This window comes from Cygnus atratus, chromosome 25 (assembly GCF_013377495.2).
Source record: "Cygnus atratus isolate AKBS03 ecotype Queensland, Australia chromosome 25, CAtr_DNAZoo_HiC_assembly, whole genome shotgun sequence".
Lineage (NCBI taxonomy): Eukaryota > Metazoa > Chordata > Aves > Anseriformes > Anatidae > Cygnus > Cygnus atratus.
This window is the reverse complement of record NC_066386.1, coordinates 3,244,389-3,264,572: the sequence shown is the minus strand read 5'-3', so window position 1 is coordinate 3,264,572 and position 20,184 is coordinate 3,244,389. Positions and strand designations below refer to the sequence as shown.

At 43.8% G+C, this 20,184-nt stretch overlaps 2 protein-coding genes across 7 annotated transcripts in view; one reads left to right on the top strand and one right to left on the bottom strand.

Moving 5' to 3' along the window:
• CCDC47 (coiled-coil domain containing 47) overlaps positions 1 to 3,628 on the bottom strand; it is a 12,269-nt gene extending 8,641 nt beyond the window's left edge. The window contains exons 1-3 of one of the 3 annotated variants that reach the window (XM_050715446.1): positions 3,594 to 3,628; positions 955 to 1,220; positions 718 to 825 (exon numbers count right to left, since the gene is read on the bottom strand). In XM_050715446.1, the coding sequence (XP_050571403.1) occupies positions 718 to 825; positions 955 to 1,220; positions 3,594 to 3,609 (390 nt within the window). In that variant the 5' untranslated portion in view covers positions 3,610 to 3,628. Of the gene's footprint in view, positions 1 to 717; positions 826 to 954; positions 1,221 to 3,000; positions 3,137 to 3,194; positions 3,329 to 3,593 lie in introns of those variants that run through there. The other 2 variants (XM_035567989.2, XM_035567990.2) reach the window with 2 other exon arrangements.
• Positions 3,254 to 20,184, top strand: DDX42 (DEAD-box helicase 42). 4 transcript variants are annotated; one of them, XM_035567987.2, is made up of 19 exons: positions 3,979 to 4,639; positions 4,731 to 4,833; positions 5,312 to 5,548; positions 6,228 to 6,378; positions 6,986 to 7,047; positions 7,793 to 7,829; positions 9,309 to 9,458; positions 9,731 to 9,835; positions 10,457 to 10,576; positions 11,043 to 11,219; positions 11,707 to 11,835; positions 12,712 to 12,811; positions 13,506 to 13,553; positions 14,111 to 14,208; positions 15,172 to 15,448; positions 16,072 to 16,298; positions 17,613 to 17,723; positions 18,135 to 18,236; positions 18,938 to 20,184. In XM_035567987.2, exons 3-19 carry the CDS (start codon positions 5,328 to 5,330, stop codon positions 19,652 to 19,654), a joined length of 2,832 nt encoding a protein of 943 aa, XP_035423880.1. In that variant the 5' UTR covers positions 3,979 to 4,639; positions 4,731 to 4,833; positions 5,312 to 5,327; the 3' UTR covers positions 19,655 to 20,184. The 4 variants fall into 4 exon arrangements, with proteins under 4 accessions (XP_035423878.1, XP_035423879.1, XP_035423880.1 ...); XM_035567985.2 differs by lacking the exons at positions 3,979 to 4,639; positions 4,731 to 4,833 and adding an exon at positions 3,254 to 3,688; XM_035567986.2 differs by lacking the exons at positions 3,979 to 4,639; positions 4,731 to 4,833 and adding an exon at positions 3,630 to 3,722.

Sequence of the window (20,184 nt, the reverse complement as noted above, 5' to 3'; positions counted from 1 at the left end):
CCACGGGCAGGGATATCTTCCACTAGATTAGGTTGCTCAAAACCCCAGCCAACCTGAACCTTTAGCCAGAGACAAGCTAAAAGTACACTATGTTTACTGCAAGCCTATCATCACTGTAACTTCCTCGTTGTGTTAAGAGAGCACCCAGACATTTCTGGGATGTATGGTTTTTCTCTGGATTAAAAGGAGTTTATCCCTATAGCTCCTCCATATCTCCACCTTTTTCATATAGGTAACAGAACCTAAGTCATAAAATGTTTGGCCAAACCTATGCATCAAAGCATGTGTTTTAATGAAGAATTTACTGGTCTATATTCCAATTGCAGTTCTCAGCTTGAATCCAGCACAGATCCAAGGACAGCAGTTCTAGCATCTTAAAAGAGACATCAACAGACCAACAACATACCTGCCCTGGAAGTTTTACTTCAGGAGTTGCTATCTGAAGTTGCTATCTGAAGTAACATAAACCAATGCATGAAGAATTCCAAGAGCATGGAATTGAGAGCTGACAGATCCTATTCTGCTGCTATCCCGTTGTATTATTTTAGGTATTTCTTGTCTCCAAACTTCTTCCCATTTCTTCTCTGTATCTTGTTAATTGAAATAGCAAATTTTTTAGGACAGATTCTCTCTTTGTACAACACGGACGTTACTGGCATACTGCCATAAACAAGTGATGAAATTCCAAATAGAAAAAGGATCAAAATTTGTACCTACATTAACTATTGTTATGGGGTCTTTATTTTTGCTAGGAGACGCATCTGGTTTCTCTTCATAGCCTTCAAATTCCTCATCATCATACGGTTCACTCTCAGTATCACCTTCCTAAAGAAGAAAATCACAAGCATTATGAAAATCCAAAGCTGGGTAGTCAAAATCCAAAAAGATAGGGTGAGAAGGTAAGGTTCAGAGACACCATTAGGAAACACACAGGGGAAGGAGATGAGGCATTACCTGTGTATCTGTGTCATCAAAGTCCTCCTGATTCTCATCCTGACCTTCAAGCTCTACAGTGGCTTCTTCTTCGTCATCTTCTGTCGTGATGATCCTCTGAGGAGACTCTGTGGCTGCATCTTCATTAACATCTTCAAATTCAGCAAAGTCATTATCATCATATTCCATAATGTCATCTCCGTCCTCAAATTCATCGTACTTTGCCAAAGACAAACTCCACGGGATGAACAGGACAGCAACGAAAATATATAAATTCTTCATTTTCACTGCACGAAAATCCAAAACATTGCAACAAATCCTTACGTTAGGAGATACAAAGCCTGCTCCATCCCACCTCCAGTTATGCCCAACTTCCACGAACAATTTCAAAACACTATTGGGGTCAGGTCAGCACGAGAGAAATAAAGCTCTGCCTCATCTTGCCATCTTCCACATAAAGTGAACACTCTAACAAGAAATAAAAATAACGTGAATGGCGAGGTACTAGACTTTCTGCTCGTAGCAGGAGCAGCTGAGGCAGCAGCAAGTTCACATCTGGCCAAGCTGTTCAGGTGACCAATTTCTAGAAACAGCGATGTCCTGCTATAAAACTGACTCTTCAGTAGCAACTCTCAGAGTTGCCAACTCATTTCGACACACATGGTGCCTACAGTTCTCATTAATTAGCAATTAGACACAGTCAGATCCAGGAATGTTTTACAAAAGCAGTAAATCTTAAAATGTGCTTAATTCGTTTACTTTAAACAGCAATGCTCTGATAGCCTCCGTTTATTTAAAACAGATCAGCTTTGATCTTTCTAGACCAGTTCTCAGAATCGGGTCCTACAGCATCCCTCCACTATTTCTGTTTACAGATGGAGACCTTTTGTTATAAGGTCCACAAAAAAAGAAAGCATAAAGAGGATGGATATTGCGCTGGTCCCCAAAATAACAGAGTAAACTGGCTTATGAGCCTGGAGTTCTCTCCCCAGATCTGCCAGAAACCTGCAGAGATGATCTGATAGTTCACCTTTATTTTTCTCCCTCTCGACTTCTTATGACTTTTTGCTTAATCTTGACGCAGTCACGGTCTGTCATTCAGACTGTACAGCACTGACAACTGCAGATTACTGAGGTCCAAACTAAGGTCTCAGACAGCAGTAATAATGTAAAATGCATTTTGTGCATTTCACAAATGTCTGGGGATGATCAGCTGCAAAAGACTTGGCAGTACTCCCTTTACTCCCTCTCACACCCAGATCTGAGTGGGAACTTCAATGTTAATGAGACTGTTCTCTGAAGAACTTGAAATAGAAGCAATTTGTTTCTAAATTCGACCAGCACTCCTCTGAGTAATGCATGCAGGGAACTCACTGCTGTGAGTGACAAGGACAGCTAAAATAAACGCTTACGTTCAAGACTTTTCGTTCTAGCAAAAACCCGCACAGATCAGTCACAAGAACATTAATCCAGACGGGAAGTACAGCAAGGCAGACCCCAGGATTTTAGCACGCTGCTTGCTTATATCACAGCTTTAGGTGAATTCAAACATGAAAACAGAACACTGTTTACATGCCACAGAATTTGCATGGAACACCTGGACAACAGAACCACCTGCTCTACAAACCCACAAGGGTTTCACAGGATAAATTTTGAGACCCTGAGCACACCCAGTTCCAAAAAACCCTATACGCTCCATACAGTCTTATGCAAAATGAAACGTGTGGAAATCAACAGACCCCTGACAGCGCCCGGGGGCTGCTGGCAGGGACACGAGTCAAGGTGAGCCAGGCTAAAACTGGCTGCGGGCCACCCTATGCCACCCCACGCCCCCTTCTCACCCTTATCCCCTGCTTCTCAGCCCCCCGGCCCCTCACCTCAGCCCCCCGGCACCCCACCTCAGCCCCCCAACCCCTCACCTCAGCCCCCCGGCCCCCCACCTCAGCCCCCCGGCCCCCCACCTCAGCCCCCCGGCCCCCCACCTCAGCCCCCCGGCCCCCCACCTCAGCCCCCCGGCCCCCCACCTCAGCCCCCCCGGCCCCTCACCTCAGCCCCCCGACCCCTCACCTCAGCCCCCCAGGGAGGCCGCAGCTCCCGGCCCCGCAGCCCTCAGAGCCGAGACCACCCGTCCCGGGGGGCACCGTAAGGCCGAGGGCTGCCGGTAACGGGGACAAGGAGAGGGCCAAAACCCAGCCCCAGCGGCCCGGGGGGGGGGGTGCAGCACGGTGCCCGCAGGGCCCGGCCCGGCCCGGCCGCGTTACCTGAGGCACGCGGCGCCGCCACCGCTTCGGCCCGGCCCGGCCCGCACCCAGCGCCCGCCGCGGCCGCAAGCGGCGCACCCTGCGTGCTTTGCGTAGCCCGAGCGCTCTGCAGAGCCTGCGCGCTTTGCGGAACCTGAGTGCTTTGCGGAGCCTACGTGTTTTGCGCAGCCTGCGTACTTTGCGTAGCGCGAGGGGAGCATGCTCCCTGCGGGCTGCCCACACGCGTACGTGAGGGGGCAGCGGGCCCGACAGCCCCCGCCTCGAGCCCGGGACAGCAGCCGGAGCCCGGGACAGCAGCCGGAGCCCGTCTCCTCCTTACACAGCCCTACTGCTGCCAGCTCAGACCCCGTAGGCCCCTCTCTGCCCAAACCCTTCCCTCCTCCCCTTCGGCGGCTTCACCTCCGCTACCGCGCATGCTCAGCAGGGCGCGCTGACGTCAGCGCGTCACGCACGCACGTCGGCACGTCGCGTCCCGTCTCCACGCCCCCGGCCCGGTAACCGGGGGAGCGGCGGCCGCGGGGCCGGGCGGTGAGCGGGGGGCGGGGGGGGTGTGGGGACGGCGGGGGGGGTGTGGGGACGGCGGGGGCGGCTCCTGCCCGGTCTCCCCTTACAGGAAGGGGCTGAGGGAGCCGAGGGAGCCGCGGGGCCACCACCCAGCGCCGCTGAGGGAGGCCTCGGCCCGGCCCGGCCCGCACAAAGGGCCCGCGGCGGGCGGGAAGCGCCGTGAGGGGGACCCCGAAGCGCCGTGAGGGGAGCCCCGAGCCCGGGGAAGCCGTGAGGGGGCTCCGAGCCCCGCCGCTGCCTCCCCCCTCCCAGCGGCCTCAGAGCCTCGCAGGGGCCGTAGGGGCTCGTTCCGCGGCCCGTCACCGCTCCGTGGGCGAATTGACGCGGTTTGAGGGGGTTTAGGCACAAAACGGAACAAGGGAACGTTTCTTTTTTGGTCCTGGAGCGGTGGGGGGAAAGGGAGGCCGTTAAGTGTGTGAGGATGGATCCTTAGATACAGGCGTTGTCACTCGGAGGGATGCCTGCTGTGCTGTCGGCACCAGGGGTGCGAAATTCCCCCTTTTATCCGTTTCTTGTACGTTTTGGCCTCGTATCCGTGTCAGGTGTGAAAGCTGCACCGTGTGTCTGTGCAAGAGCAGCGTGTCGCAGCCAGCCTCTGCCACAGAGAAAGGAAAAACGCTTCCCCAGAGCCTCCTCGTGAGCTCTAGGCTTGAGCCTTACCGAGCAAGCCCCAGGCTGGTAAACGTCCTGCACAGGGCGCAGCGGCAGCGCTTGCTCTGAGGTTATTTTGAAGTTGTTCCCCTTGCCAGTGAATTCTGATCTCGTTGGAGGGCTCTCGCTGAATGCAGGGATTCCTTCGATAAGTCTTGTAGCCATTGGGCTGTCAAATTACAAAACACTTGGAAGCAGTGGGGGTCGTGTTCTTTTTGGCAGCCTTAAAGGTATGACTTGACTGTGAAGATGAAATAATTAAGTTACTTGGAATGAAAAGTGTAAATGTTAGTATATCAGTTTGGTCTTCATCTAACTTAGAAGGCTGGAATGGAGAACACGTATCGATGGCTAGAGACACTTGCTTGAGAAGAAGAGGGAGCTAACTTTTTGGCAGAAGTGGGTCTTGTCTCACGACAAAGTGGTGAGCTGTGTGCTGCTTTGGGCCTGTTTTTCTAGAAATGTCCGGATTGTAGCGTGGTATTTACAGAGCCATCAAACGCTCGGGGATGGGAAACGCTGTATGGGCATGCAGAAATATTTACTGAGCTGACTTTTCGTCTCTCGTTCCTCCTGCTGTGCCAGGTTCTGACTTTGGGTTTGTTTGTCTTACGTTGTAAAAATGTAAAATGTAAAACAAACAAGACCGTCAACATATGTTTAAGTAGGGTTTGAGGGATGTGATCTATTTTCGGAGACAACTTCTTTGATTTATTCTTTTTCCAAGTTGTGGATTCGCTCATACTTGCAAATCCTTTTTGGGAAACAGATCAAAATTTTCTGGTTATATTTCTCACGTCTCTTTATCATGAATAAAGGAACCTGCTTTCAAGAAAGATCACTATTGTTTATACCTGCCTAAAGCAGGAAGGGCATTAATTTCTCTGTTCTGGTTTTAACAGGTGTATTGAGGGCATCATGAATTGGAATAAAGGTGGACCTGGTACAAAGAGAGGCTTTGGTTTTGGTGGATTTGCCATAACGCCTGGAAAGAAAGAGGAGCCTAAGCTTTCTCAACAGTCTCACAGTGCTTTTGGAACAGCCGGTTCTTCTGCTGCATTTGCGAAATCGGGACCTCCACAGCTGCCTTCTTTCTACAAAATTGGGTCAAAGCGAGCAAATTTCGATGAAGAGAACGCGTAAGTAGGGTTATTTCTTGTCTCTCTAGTTCTAGATTGTCGTGTTTTATACTTTTCAAGGTCAGGGGAAGTACCTGTGATGTTTGCGAGGTTCAGTTATTTAGAACAGCCTAATAAATACCCTAAATAAAATACCCCAGCGCTTCATGATGGTGTAGCAAAACCCTGGTGGCTTTACTGCCATAGTATCAAAAATACTGAGCTGATTGCCTGCAGGAGTGCCCAGCCCTGCTCAGGGGTAGATGTTTGGTGTGTCCCTGGACTTATTTACCCTTTCTCTGTCTCAGCCCATCACCTATAAAACAAGAATAGCAAAGCTTCCTTGCCTTTAAATACATTTAGAAGACAGTGAGATCCTACAGGAGCTCTTGGAGAGCTCCCTTCCTCCTCTAGCTTTCCTTCTCCCTAAGAACATCCCTCAGCTGAGCCTCAGACCGTTCAAATCTCATGCTCTGGTACGACCGAGACTTTGCGTGAGGTGTTGTGTTCAGAGTTGGGGCCAGTTAGGATAAATTTGTGTGCCTTTCACAAGGAAAGCATTTTAGCGGCAGGTCCTGTATACGCACTGACTTTTATTATCCATCTCTGCATGGGAAACTTGACTCAGCTCGAAAACCGTGAAGGACGGTGTGCTGCTGTAGGCTCCGTCCTGACTGGGCCAATGTTTGTTTCTTTTCAGGTACTTTGAGGACGAAGAGGAAGATAACAGCAATGTCGACTTGCCATACATTCCAGCGGAGAATTCCCCCACTCGCCAGCAGTTTCATTCCAAATCGGCAGACTCTGACAGCGACGATGATCCTCTGGAGGCGTTCATGGCTGAAGTGGAGGCAAGACCCGGCTTGTGAAATGTTTATTAACTTCTGTGGCAGTGCTCCTCTCCGGTCAGGAGCAGCAAATGCCCCTCATGGCTTTGGCAGTTGCATTCGGAATGTCACTTAGCTTTTGGTTTTTAGTTAAGACAGTATGTTAATTAGAACTTAAATGTGAATTAAATGGGGATGTAGCGGATATACTTTACAGTCGCTTAACTATTTAAGTGCTTTGGGTTTTCCAAGGCAATGCCACAAAGAGCTTTGTGTGTCTCTAAATACTAAGCTAACGTTTTGTGTGTTTTTTCACAACCTGAATGGGAATGTTTTAGATTTATCAGCAGTTCCTTAGCTGCAATTCTGTAGTTAGCTGGATTCTATCACAGCATTTGCAAGAAGAATGCAGAGAATATATTTTTTCAACAACGCTGCCACAAAGTTACAATATATAGATTTCAAAGGAATTAGAATTTGTTTAATGTTAATAGGGCATGGAACAAGAAAAGGCTTAGTCCAGAAGTTATCATCGCTGCAGCATGATGGTCTAGTTAGGAGCAATTTTTCCTTTCCACATTTTATCATCTTTTTATGTTTTCTAACGTGCCACAATTTTATGACCTGCTAGGATCAAGCTGCTCGAGACATGAAGCGACTTGAAGATAAAGACAAGGAAAAAAAGAATGCTAAGTAAGTTCTCTCTTGTAATTCCCATTCCTACCTGTGTCTTGTATGGTGCTAAGAAAATTCTGATGTATTTTGTTGATGTTCATTGTTCTGTAGATAACATGAAACAGTGCTGCTGCACCTGTAGTACTGGAGATACTGGAGGCTTTTCCAAACTTGAACTAGGTTTTAAGACATTCCCTGTAAAGCTGACACATTAGGTAGTGGGTGACAATTGGGATTACTAAATTTGGAGTTCAAGCAGTTTACGTTTTTGCAGCTTGTCTGTCTGTTTTGACCAAGGGAAATAGTTGTGCTTCTTGATGTGTCAGAAACATTGATAGAACTTGCATTGCATTGCATGGGGTTGATCAGATTATACATGGTCCTGAAACAGAACACCGGATCCAATGACCACCTGGGGAAGTCCTGAACTGGATTTGCACTTCCTGGCTCATATTGCTCTTCACTTATGGGACATCTGGTAGCATCGAGAGCTTAGACCAGGATGATCTTTGATGTGGCTTCTACTGGGAAGACGGAATCCTAATCTTTCAGTCTCATTAATAGAAGTAAAATGAAGTCTTTGCAGGGTCGCTGTTATGGTTGGCACCAAATATGAAAAATCCATGGGTTGGGATTATGAATGTTACTGAGTTGTTAGCGTTGTATCTTCCGCAAAGTATCAGCACTAATCAAATCAAAGTGTGGAGCTGAGTATGTGGAACACTTGCAGGGAAGTTTTTTTTTTCTCCGCTTGTTTTTCCAGGGGTATTCGAGATGACATTGAAGAGGAAGATGACCAAGTGAGTTCTTATGCAGTCTTTCTATCTTCTTTTTTTGTTTTTTTTATCTTCCCTCCCCAAATATATATCTACTAGGTACAAATAAAACTCCAGTGTCATGCACAGTACCCGGACAATTCAGCAGGAAGCTCTAGTGGTTACCCTGCTGTCTCCACCCTTCTAGGTGTTTCACCAAAAGAAAAAAAGAAAAGATTATTAGGAGACAATTTCTTTCTTTTTTTACCCTGTTTGAGACGATTTTTTTGTCAATTTGAATTTCAACTTCCTGTACTACAGGTTTTTCAGTATCTGAGGGTCTCATCAAATTTGAGATTAACTGAAGCAACTAATATGGAACAGCACTGAGAGGCTGTTGAAATTTCACTGCAAATAGCCTCCGCAGTTTGTCTGCTAAGGGCAAGAATCTGGCTTTTTGCTCTTAGTTTTCAGAGGAGCTCCAGTTCTGACTGATGATTGTAGGCATCGCCATAATGGAATATTAAGCAAAGAGGAAAGGCTTAATTTCAGAATGTCTCTCTACCAGATTATAATTAAGAATTATCGTGGTACTTGTAGTAAAGCAGAGCATGGAAAGGTTCTCTGGCCTGTAGGGCTTTGCTTCCAGTTTGGTGAGTGTAGCCATGCTAAAGTCTGAGCACAGCTAACTTACGCTTGCAGACAGTTGTTCAGAAAGTATATTGCATGCATATCTAAATGACTGAGCAATAATTGGCCATGTGAATGGAAAAAAAACAGATGGGTATACACATTTCTTTGAAATTGAACCTTGCTTTAAAAATCTTGTCTTAAATCTTTGCTTAAAAATCAATTGAGACTGGCGTTTCTGCATGAGAATGTCGTGATGTGCCAGTGAGACCTAAATGGGATTCTGTGAGATGCATACTTCCTTGTGAGCTGTAAGGATAGCATGTGACAGTGATTTCTAACTTGGGCTTGTGTTGAAGGACTCTTGAAATAGTTTCTTTCCCATTTGCTGTTGACTTTTCATTTCCTGAGTGTAGTTAGAAGTGGAGAAACTATCTTTGGCATAGTTTGCTTAACAAAAAAAAGAACAGCATATGCTTAGTAACATTGTGTTCTGTGTTTAAAAACCTGCAGTGTTTGTATTGTGTTTGTGTGGAAATAAGAATAGAATTTTATATTGTTAAAGCATTACAAGTCTTGATGGAAGGATTTCTTAAGCAGATCTGTAAGAGGAAAAGTTTGTGGTTTTGTTTTGTTTTTTTTTTTTTTTTTAAAAAAAAAAAAAGCATTTGTGGTCTACCTGAACATTGTAGTTGTTTTCTTCATGTCTTCTTACTGTCCTTTCTCTGGGCATAACTGTTGGTATTTGTTAGAAGAACCAGTTCTAGTGAACATTCTGTTTCTCAATGCTGTGTGTGAAAGCAAACTACCACCTAGCTTTGTACATCATTAAACAAATGTGGTACTATTTTTGCATCCTATTGTATACAATTTTACTGATATGTTTTGCTGCAGGAAGCTTATTTTCGCTACATGGCTGAAAACCCTACTGCTGGTGTGGTACAAGAAGAGGAAGAGGATAACCTCGAGTATGACAGCGATGGGAACCCAATTGCACCGTCCAAAAAAATCATTGATCCCCTTCCACCTATTGACCATTCAGAGGTAGGAAGCTTATTCTATTCTATTCTTTCTGAGGGACTGTAGAAAGCAGGAGCTAGGAAGTAGATTGAAATATGCTTCCTTCCCTGTGAATCAGTGTTGTAATATTTCACTGCTGTGCCACTTGAGTCATACTGAAGATCCTTAAAATTGCTCCCTATTAAGTTAACGTTATCACAGACAGCTAAGAACTGTTTTCTGAAAACTTTCCCTCCAAAATTAGATGTACAGAGAGAATCTTGAGTCTTGGACTAACTGAGTAATTACCCTTGCAGATTGAATATCCACCTTTTGAGAAAAATTTCTATGATGAGCATGAGGAGATCACCAGTCTCACCCCACAGCAAGTGGTGGAGTTACGTCATAAGCTAAATCTCCGGGTAAGCAGGTCACAGAACTATCTTCATTGTATTTTTTTTTCCTCTCATTCTTTCTAACTGCCTTAGTAGTTTTAATGAAGATTTTGACAGGGAATTCCATGTTTCGAATACCAAGCCTCTTGGACACCTTCAGTGACTTTGGTTTAAAGGAGGTTGATTTTGCTCAGCAGTTTTTGAAAGTCATCTCTGGGCTTTTCAAATTGGGCACCCAAAATTGCCAGTTGTACTAAAGTTGCAATTGTACTAAAGAACCACAGAGCTAAGAATTGAAACTGGAAATCCTATATGCAAGAATTATTTCTTTTGCCATTTGAGACATGTTAGTGTGGTGACTTCCTGTGAAGGGAACTATTTGGGAGAGGAAGGAGATAAATTTTACAAGGAAGTAGGTACGATTTTTAGTAGCTTGTGTTGATTGACAACTTATGTAATTTTTTTTTATATCTGAAAGACCTAGTTACACAGCACATATGGAGTTTGCACTGAGTTATACTTAGGTCTGTTAAAAAAAATAAAAAGCAGTTTTCTGAGGTAGAAATAGCTTTGGTCATTTTTTTTTATAGATTTCTTTGGTTTTCTCTTACTGCTTTCCGTGAACGAAGATATGTTTTTATTTCTAAGGTCTCCGGTGCTGCTCCTCCAAGACCTGGCAGTAGCTTTGCTCATTTTGGATTTGATGAGCAACTTATGCATCAAATTAGGAAATCTGAGTATACCCAGCCCACTCCTATACAGTGCCAGGTGAGTGTTGTTACTCTCTTACATCTAAATGCAGCTAACAGAATGCACGCAGAGGTCCCTGGTGTGTATGAGGGCGTATACAATTCTAGTTTCCTATATAGAGCTGTCACAGAGAAGAATAATTTGGATTTTTCTAGGTAAATAGCTTTGTTATTTTTCTTGATTTTAGCATTCTTACAGCTGGACAGGATGCATTTATGGCCATGTAAATATATCCTGGGGATGTTGTACTGTGCCCAAACACTGACTTCATATAGAACACTAACATAATACTGCAATTACTTCCAGCCCTTAAACCAAACTAACTCAAATCTGACTTGGCAATAAAACTGTGTATGTATCTATGTATGCTGCTCTGAGTCCCCTGCAACATGCCTTCCTTTTTTATCTGGGTTTTCATTTAATATCTAGGACAGTAACATGCTAAGTTGGGCATAATATGGGTTTAGAATCTCCTTATTTTTAGGGTGTTCCAGTTGCACTAAGTGGCAGAGATATGATTGGGATAGCTAAGACTGGAAGTGGAAAAACAGCAGCCTTCATCTGGCCAATGTTGATTCACATCATGGATCAAAAGGAGCTTGAACCAGGGGACGGTCCCATTGCAGTGATTGTATGCCCAACCAGAGAGCTTTGCCAACAGGTAGGTGTCTAGAAAATATGTGTACCATACAGTGTTCCTGCAGAAAGAAGGCAAAATTCTGTGCAGAAGTTACCAGAGAACCTCAGCAACCTATTTGAAAAAATTGCTCTGCACCTGCCTCCATTGTAAGTTCACAATCCTCACACTAATTTTAGTCTAAGGATCATGACAAACTTTAAATTGTTACTTTTACACGGTTCTCCCATGTTATTCTTAAGTATTGGGAGTACTGTGGATCCATTGCCACAAATTGTATGTATAAAAGAATAGCTTAAATTGCAGTTGAATGCCTAAATAGCTTTCCCAGATAAGTGAATGGAAGTTATCCACAAGTATTGGAGCATTCAGTCCTGAGGATTTCTGAATAATTTAATTAAACTGATAACTGAAAAGTGGATTTCAGGAGCTGGGCTCCATTGCCAAGGTAAGTGTATCTTCTCAAATCCTTCTAACCTGAACTGAGATGTGTTCTGTTTAAAATTCTCAGATCCATTCTGAATGTAAGCGCTTTGGTAAGGCGTATAATCTGCGCTCCGTAGCTGTGTATGGAGGAGGAAGCATGTGGGAACAAGCCAAAGCCCTCCAGGAGGGGGCAGAGATAGTTGTTTGTACACCGGTAAGTACCTGTCTGCACACAGTATGTGTTTTGTTGTGTAACTGAAGCTGAGGCAGATCTCTCAGTATCATTGGTGATGTAGATTTTGTTCTCTGATCGCTGAAATCCAGGTTCTTCGCAGGTTATCAGATGTTAAAGACAAATAAACTGGGATTATTCCTGTCTCAAGAGAAATTGAAAGAGGTTAGGTATGATCTTCCATCAGAAGACATAGTAGCAAGCAAGACCTGCTTGAATCAGTGTCAGTTGTGTGCAACACCAGCTTCTGATTGCTGAGTCTTAGATTTGTGAGGAAAATTCCCAGAATGTCTTGAACTTGAGTGACATCTTCCTGAATCAGTGTAGAGCCTGTAGCAGTTATATTTAAAGGCTGAGACATTGACTGGATGTTGATGCTGAGCCAGTGATTTAAATGAGCGCTATTCTCAACTGATTTTTGCTTACTGCAAAAACTAGTTACAAATTTGAGCAAAACTGAGCAAGTAATGGTTGGAGGAAGTTTTATTGTGGCTGTTTATTGGGGTACTGGGCAAAAAAAGCAAAGTGTGAAGAACTCCTGCACCAACAATTTTGGAATTAAATAGTTCACAGTTAAAGTTAAGTCAGGATGAAGAATGGGCAATTTTAGGGTCTCAGCACTGTTATCCTTCAAAAACTAGTCATAAAATTGATCTTGTCAAGTATACTTCATGAGAGATTTAGGAATCTGTTTCTATGACTTGAATATTAACACTTATTTCCAGACTGAAGCCCTGACATGTTTTTGTTCTATGTCTCTGGTAAGTGAGGATAAAAAGCAGTTAGGTGATTGAAGGTTGCATATATTTTTATTTTTTTTAAATGCTTTTAAAAAAATGGCTTTTTTTTTCTCCACAGGGTCGTTTGATTGACCATGTGAAAAAGAAAGCTACAAACCTTCAAAGAGTCACTTACCTTGTGTTTGATGAAGCAGACAGAATGTTTGATATGGGTTTTGGTATGTACTGACCAAAGGTCACCGTCTTGGAAAGCGGCAGTGTGTGATTCCCAGCTTAATATGACTGTTTATAGCTCCAGTAGCTTCCTATACTTAATGCATTATGGAAATGTTTTCTATACAAAGCTCATATTTAAAGGTCTATTATCTGTTGGTATAAAGAGATTAGCAAAGCCCTGTTGATGAACAAATTCCCAAAAGCCTGATTTTCATCTTAGAATTGGTGAATAACTTTTGGGCAAGTCGCTTCTGTGCTTTGATTCTGTGTGTACAAACTAGTGGTGTTAGAAGAACTTTCTGCTTTTTTGGATCAGGTTTAGTCATTCGGATCTATATGACTTCGAATATGTGCCCAGGAATCATGGGACACAATAAAAATTTGGCGGTGCTATGATACCCCAATGTGAGAGACACTTGTGAGACATACAGAGTGTGCACAGATTCAGCTAGGATCTTTGCTTAAAGGAACTTTTGATGAAGTTCAAGGAACCTTAAGAACGTTCCGTAAGGAAATTTCAATGAACTTTCGTTGTGCAGCAAAGAGCACCAGGAAGTCCCAGTAAAATTAAATATCAAGGGAGAGGCACTCATTGATTCTGTGGTTATTTGTTAAAGCAGTCCAGTTGTGTTTCTGAGTTAGTCCACTACCTAATGAGCATACAGTGTTCATTAGAGCATTTTCTCTCTTTTCCAGAATATCAGGTCAGATCAATTGCAAGCCACGTACGTCCTGACAGACAGAGTAAGTATAAGCAGGTTTCAAAATACACTACTGGGAGATGAAGGAGGCTATATGGTGGGCTGCCAGTTAAGAATCTGAAGCAGAGCTTGGATTTCTTGTTCTTGACACAGCCGTGCAGTGAGACTTCCGCAGGACCCCGGTGGTGTTATTCTCTGTGGGGGCTGGTGGGAGGGATTGCTTGTGAAGTGTGAGCATTTAACCAGGCTGTTCATCACTCTGTAATCCCTCCACAGACTTTACTCGGAGAAAAGATGATTAGCTGAATTAATATTCATATGCTTTGAGACTCTGTGTTCTAAAGTGGCAGAAAAGAAGGCTCACAGCAGTGCCACCTATTATTCATATCCTATTTCAAATACCATGAAACATATTTCTACTTTGAGATATTCTAATAGTCACTGCGATTGGTAATTTTCATTAGAACCACTAAAACAGACTGTAGCTTTAGATCCCTGACATACAGTACAGTCGTACAGGTTCACAATATCTGTGCAGTGTTCTCATAATTCTGAAAAAAGATTTTTCATGAAGCTCAAATACTGTTTTTTTTCTTTCAGCCCTCTTGTTCAGTGCCACTTTCCGTAAAAAGATTGAGAAATTGGCCCGAGATATTCTGATTGACCCAATTCGAGTTGTGCAGGGAGACATTGGAGAGGTAATTCCACCTTACTTCTGATACAGTCATAGAAATGAATCATTCTGTTGTCTGAAATTTATGTTAAACTGCAGTATTCATCACATATATTTAAGAGTAAATATCTTGTGTTTAAAAAAATTGTTTTGGAGTTTTGTTTTTGTTTTATTTTATTTTATTGAGCTTTCTGCCAGGAAATAATCTTGTAGTGATGGGAGGGTTTCATCTAGGAGTGAAGCAACATTTAAGGCAGTGATTGATTTGTTTATTAGGCTGAATCAATAGGTGTATCCTTTTGCTTTGTCTCAGAAATATAAATATGGCGATTACAGCTTTTGCAATGGAGGATTTGCAACTTAGACTGTAATGCCTCTCAGCTGGTTTATGTGGGAATGTTGATCTGTACTTGCTTGACAGTAGCAGGTGAACTATCAGCACGCTTTGGTAATAAGTCAATGAAGTGGGCGGATGTACGCTTGCTGTGAAGAAACTTTGCACAGAATACATGCAAACTGTTGAGAAGTTTCACAAACTGCCTTCAGAACATTCTTCTTTCAGCCAGTTCCCTGCATTTTTATTTTTTTTAATCAGGATTGTGAGGTATCCCTTAATAACAAAAAATGAACGGCTACCTGCGGCCTTGCCTTTCTAGGAGACTCGTTCTTCTAAACTTTGCTTAAGGAAAAAAGCAGCTGTCCTTGCTCAGTCAGTTTCTGTTTGTGTCAAAGACTGCAGTTTGCCTCTCAGATTTATCAGAGAGTAGCTCGCTTAACCCCTGCCTTTTCTGTGTAGTGAAGATAAAGCGGTCAGCAATTAGTCAAGCAGGGGATAACTGAAACCTCGTTCAGAGGAGGATGTCAGTCCCCTGCTTCTGTACATTTTATTCTCACACTTAGTTTAAATTCCTGATTTTATTCTGCTGTGTTTGTTTGCAATAGTGCCTTTCGTGTACTGCATTGTGGCTTGTCTTATTTCTCTCCTCAGGCAAATGAAGATGTTACTCAAATTGTGGAGATTTTCCCTTCTGGCCCTAGCAAATGGAACTGGCTGACTCGACGCCTTGTGGAGTTCACATCTTCTGGGAGCGTTCTCCTGTTTGTCACCAAGAAGGCAAATGCAGAAGAGCTGGCTAATAACCTCAAGCAGGAGGATCATAATCTAGGGCTGCTTCATGGTGACATGGACCAGAGTGAGAGGAATAAAGTAATTTCAGAATTTAAGAAAAAAGGGATCCCAATACTGGTGGCTACTGATGTAGCAGGTATGTGGCTTTTTAAGAAACAGCAGCGCGTACAAGCTGTGGATATCAGCAGAAAGGTTAATGCACTTCAGTGGAAAGCAACAAGGTTGGCTTCTACACCTGCTGGACACAGTTTTCCAGATGTTTTTCAGAAGTAGTGTTAGCAAAGGATTACATTTTTAAAGTCTATAGTGATATCTGAGTTACAGTGACAGGTGTATTATTTAATATACAAAAAGAAAATAAACTGCTTCTTAAGGATGTAGTTGCTATTCATCAGTCAGCTGACAAATTATGCATGCTTATATGAGGAGATGGTTGCACTTGAAGCCTTCTCTAGAAAACCTTTCGTACCCAGATGTTTAGCTGAACAAAGAATGGATTTCAATGTATCTTTCTCACTTGAAATAAACGCCATTTGAAGAGAGATCTTCCATCTCCAGTGCTGTGAACTTGGAGATGAGCGATATTGCTGTACCTAAGATAGCAAAGAGTCGTAGTGTGTGAAGGGTGTCTTAACAGGGATCTTTTCCTGTGAAAACTCCTTTCCTATGCTGGAGCAGAATGATGTGCTGGTATGAACGGGATTGCTTTGAGTTCCTTCAGACCAATCACACTTACCACTGTATTGCTCTTTGTTACAGCTCGTGGGTTAGATATTCCTTCCATTAAGACTGTGATCAATTACGATGTGGCTCGGGACATAGACACGCACACCCACAGAATTGGTCGCACTGGCAGAGCAGGCGAGAAGGGAGTTGCCTACACTCTGTTGACTCCCAAAGACAGTAACTTCGCTGGTGATCTCGTCCGAAATCTGGAAGGTGCTAATCAGCATGTTTCCAAAGAGCTGTTGGATCTAGCAATGCAGGTACAAAGCAAAACTTTTTGAGTAGAGGAAGGTTACTTTCATGAGTAGCACAGTGAGCAAATAAGGAGTTCAGAGTCTTGTTTCTGGCTCCAACATATATTCTCAGTGACCTTTTGGGAACCTGTATTGTTTTTAAGTAGGCTTTCTAGTGTTTTTTTTGTTATGGCCTTTGAAAGAATGCAGAAGACATGATGATTTGGGACTGCAACATGTAATCTATTCAGGGGTAAAACATTGCCTAGGAAGTTAGGAACTATAACCTGCCTGATGTCAGCAGAGCACTCCCAACTCTGGTATCTCCTTACCATCAGATTTTTGATACGCATTAATAGCAGGTACCTAGAAGATGCAGCTTAGTTGTAAGCTGAACTAGAAGCTGATTACAGAAACTTTCACTTTGTGAACTGGTTGTGGCTTGATCGTTTTACCTGCTTGGCAGTGCTGTCTGGCAGGCTTACTATATATAGGTCTGATGGATTGCTCAAACAATTGTGTTTATGCCGCTGTACTTGTCAGCTCATTAAGTTCTTGTCTTTTGCTGCCCTTGTAGCTGCAAAGGAGCAAAAGCTTTTTGGTAATTTCCAATTTCAGGTATGGATTAGCATGCTTGTGACTTCACCCAGCAGCTTAGACACTAGCTGTTAGAAGTAAATATTTTTTCTGATGTACAGAGGCAGCATTTTCACAAGTGACAGAGTTTGTGAGGCACAGCTCCAAGGCTGTGTATGAGAGGAGAGAACAGAAGCTGAATGGCTTGGCTTACTGGCTTCTTCAGGTTTGAACAAACTACAGGATATAAGGAGAGGTGCAGCTAACCATTATCTAAAAACCTAGTAACAGGAGGTCTGGTTGGACTGCCCTTTCCGAGCCACTGCTCGTTGCAGTAAGTTTTGCTGACAGAACTTCATTTCTTCTTAGCCAGGCAATGGACTAAATCAATAAAAGCCAAACATGAGCAAATTCAGAGCTCTCAAGCGAATGGCATTAGAGATTGCACTTATTCCTGGGTTTATTAGAATACAACCCCCCAAAACTTTAGCATGTCTGAGAGCTCAGGACATAAAATCAGTTATCATAAGGAGCATTTGTAGGAAAAGCTTCAGACCCACATGACAGGACTGTCTCCAACTTAATTATAAAGCAGTGTAGTCTGAAGTGTCCCATCCCCTTGCAACAGCTGTGTTGTGGATTGGGAGACTGTTTTTGTTTTGTTTTTTGAAATGAGCAAAATCCCTCTTTTCTGAGCCTCATTACCAGTGTTTACCAGTCTTCTCATTCCCTGCGTTGAAAAGCATTTGGTTTTCTTTTGTACAGAACCCATGGTTCCGGAAATCCCGTTTCAAAGGAGGAAAAGGCAAGAAGCTGAACATTGGTGGTGGTGGCTTAGGATATCGTGAGCGTCCTGGTCTGGGATCAGAAAGTTCTGTAAGTAGAGATGCTGAAGAAGTTCTTTACAGGTTCTTGGAACTTTTAAACTCAGGATTGACCAGCTTGTAGCTTGCTCTTTTTTTTTTTTTTTTTTTTTTTTTGCAAACTATCTGATTTCACCTTGGTTTTATCATCTGATTGCACTTTGGTTTTGCTCATACTGTAGGGAGCTGGGAAATGTGGTTATACTGCTGAATAGTGAGTTGCTTAGAGCTCCTGCAGCTTTACCTTTCTGTCATCCTCAAGATCATGAGCCAAACTGTGCTACTGCTCAGTGCTCCCGGAGGCTTGTGGTCCTTAGTGGGCATTTTCCCTGAGTGCAGAGGGAAGATAGGTTTGGAGAAGTGTTGAATTGAAAGTATCTGAGTTGAATAAATCTCTCCAGTTGTCCTTTGTCTTTCTGCTTAGGACCGTGGAAACAACAACAGTGTGATGAGCAACTATGAAGCATATAAGCCATCCTCTGGGGCAATGGGCGACAGACTTACAGCAATGAAAGCAGCTTTTCAGGTTGGTTCCGTCACTTGTATCCCAAGTTCCAACTCAGGCACTTGTATCCCAAGTTCTACCTCAAGGGAAAAGGAAATAGCGTGGAAAAATTTTACTACTGATGGTTCAAAATGTTCTTTGTTTCCTCCCTCAAGAGTGCAGAAACCCTGCTGACTTCAGGGGAGTTAAGTTTGGTAGTTGCAGCCGTGTCTCATCCAACTGGAGCACTCAATGTTGCAGTCCAAAGTGGAAGAATAGCATGCAGGCTGGACTGAACATAGCTGCACAACATGAATGTGCCAAACTTATTTTGTTTTCTGTGCCAAACTTATTTTGTTTTCTGCTGCCTATTTGCTCTTTTTCCCTTTTGGATTCTGCTCCTAGGCTTGATCCTACTTAAGTTGCTTAGCAGCGATAGTGTAATTGCAGACAAAAGAAGCAGGGAACAGAGAAACCCTTTCTTTTGAGTGTGAAAATTAACCCCACAGTATAGGAGTTCCGTTGTTTCTGTGGTCTGGTAGCAGATGTCCGTTACTAATTCTGTGTTCATAAGCACGGCAGGAATGTAATCGCTCCAAGACTGACTTTTTATAGGAACCCTTTTTACTAGGGGTTCCCCTGAGTTCAAGACGGGCTTGTGTATGCATGATGACTGTGTGTTTTGTGGTGCAGTGTAGAGGCAAACGTGCTCTCTTTTTTTTTCTTTCCATCTCTTCTGGCAGTCTCAGTATAAGAGCCACTTTGTTGCTGCAAGCTTAAATAATCAAAAGACTGGAAGCTCTGCTGCGGGTGCTAGTGGCTGGACTAGTGCTGGGAGCTTGAACTCAGTACCAACAAGTTCAGCACAGCAAAATTCTGCAAATCCTGACAGCCCGATTGCAGCTGCCGCAGCAGCAAAGGGTGTTCCAGGTTTCACCAGCACCGGGAATCTGAGTAGCGTTCCCACCTTCCCAAGCGTCGGAGTACAGGGCTACAACAACACCACGACTGCCAGCACTAATAATCGAGAAGGCATCGGCAGCACCAGCACCGGCGTCGCTCCTGCTGGTGGTGGCGGCGGCGGTGGCACTGTCAGAGAACGATACAACGACAACAACAGGAACAGTCGGCACAATGAGGTCCCACGCCGGGGAGAGGGCGGTGGCGGTCGCTACAACGACGTGCAGCGCCACGGGGAAGGAGGTGGCCGCCACAGTGACGCTTACCGGCACGGAGAGGGCCGGCACAGCGACAACCATCGCCACGGTGAAAGCCGGCATTTCGCTGACGTGAGCAGTGGCAATCGCAATAATGGTGAGAGCAGGAATATCGGCGAGGGTAGGAACAACGAGAACAGGAATGGTGAGAACAGGAAGGATGCCAACAGCCGGGACAACAAGACAGATGGTTTTGCTGTCCCAGAGCCCCCAAAACGTAAGAAGAGTCGATGGGACAGTTAAAGGCTGGTGCTTCACAGCCTGGTGGAATCTGTGCAGGTAGTGTTGTCTTTTTCCAGAGGATTTCTTGGGTTTTTTGGTAACTGGTTGTTGAGCAGCTGGGGGAGGAGAAGGAAACCATGTGAACTCCCCGTGCAAGTCTGCACCAGTACATCTGCGGACAGATTCAATCTAATGATGTGTAAATGCAATGCTTAGTCAAAGAGAAATCATTTTGATAAAGCTCCCTGGGTTCTGCTTTTAAACATTCAGTGCTCAAGTGACTCTGCTGGATTTAAACAGATCTTCTTGACAAGAAAGAAGCTGTTTCATGTCCTTGGAACATTAAGAAACTGTTGAAGGTAGTCTTTTCTTAACCAGCATTCACACTTAAAAAAAAAAATAAAAATAAAAATAAGAAACACAACAACAACAAAGTTCATCTGGAGATGCTCAGGACCCACCTGTTTAACTTTAATCTTTCAGCAGTTTGTTCAGTATGGTGAGTTCTTCTCCAGTCTCTTCTTTTCCCATATTCTTCTATCCCCAAATAA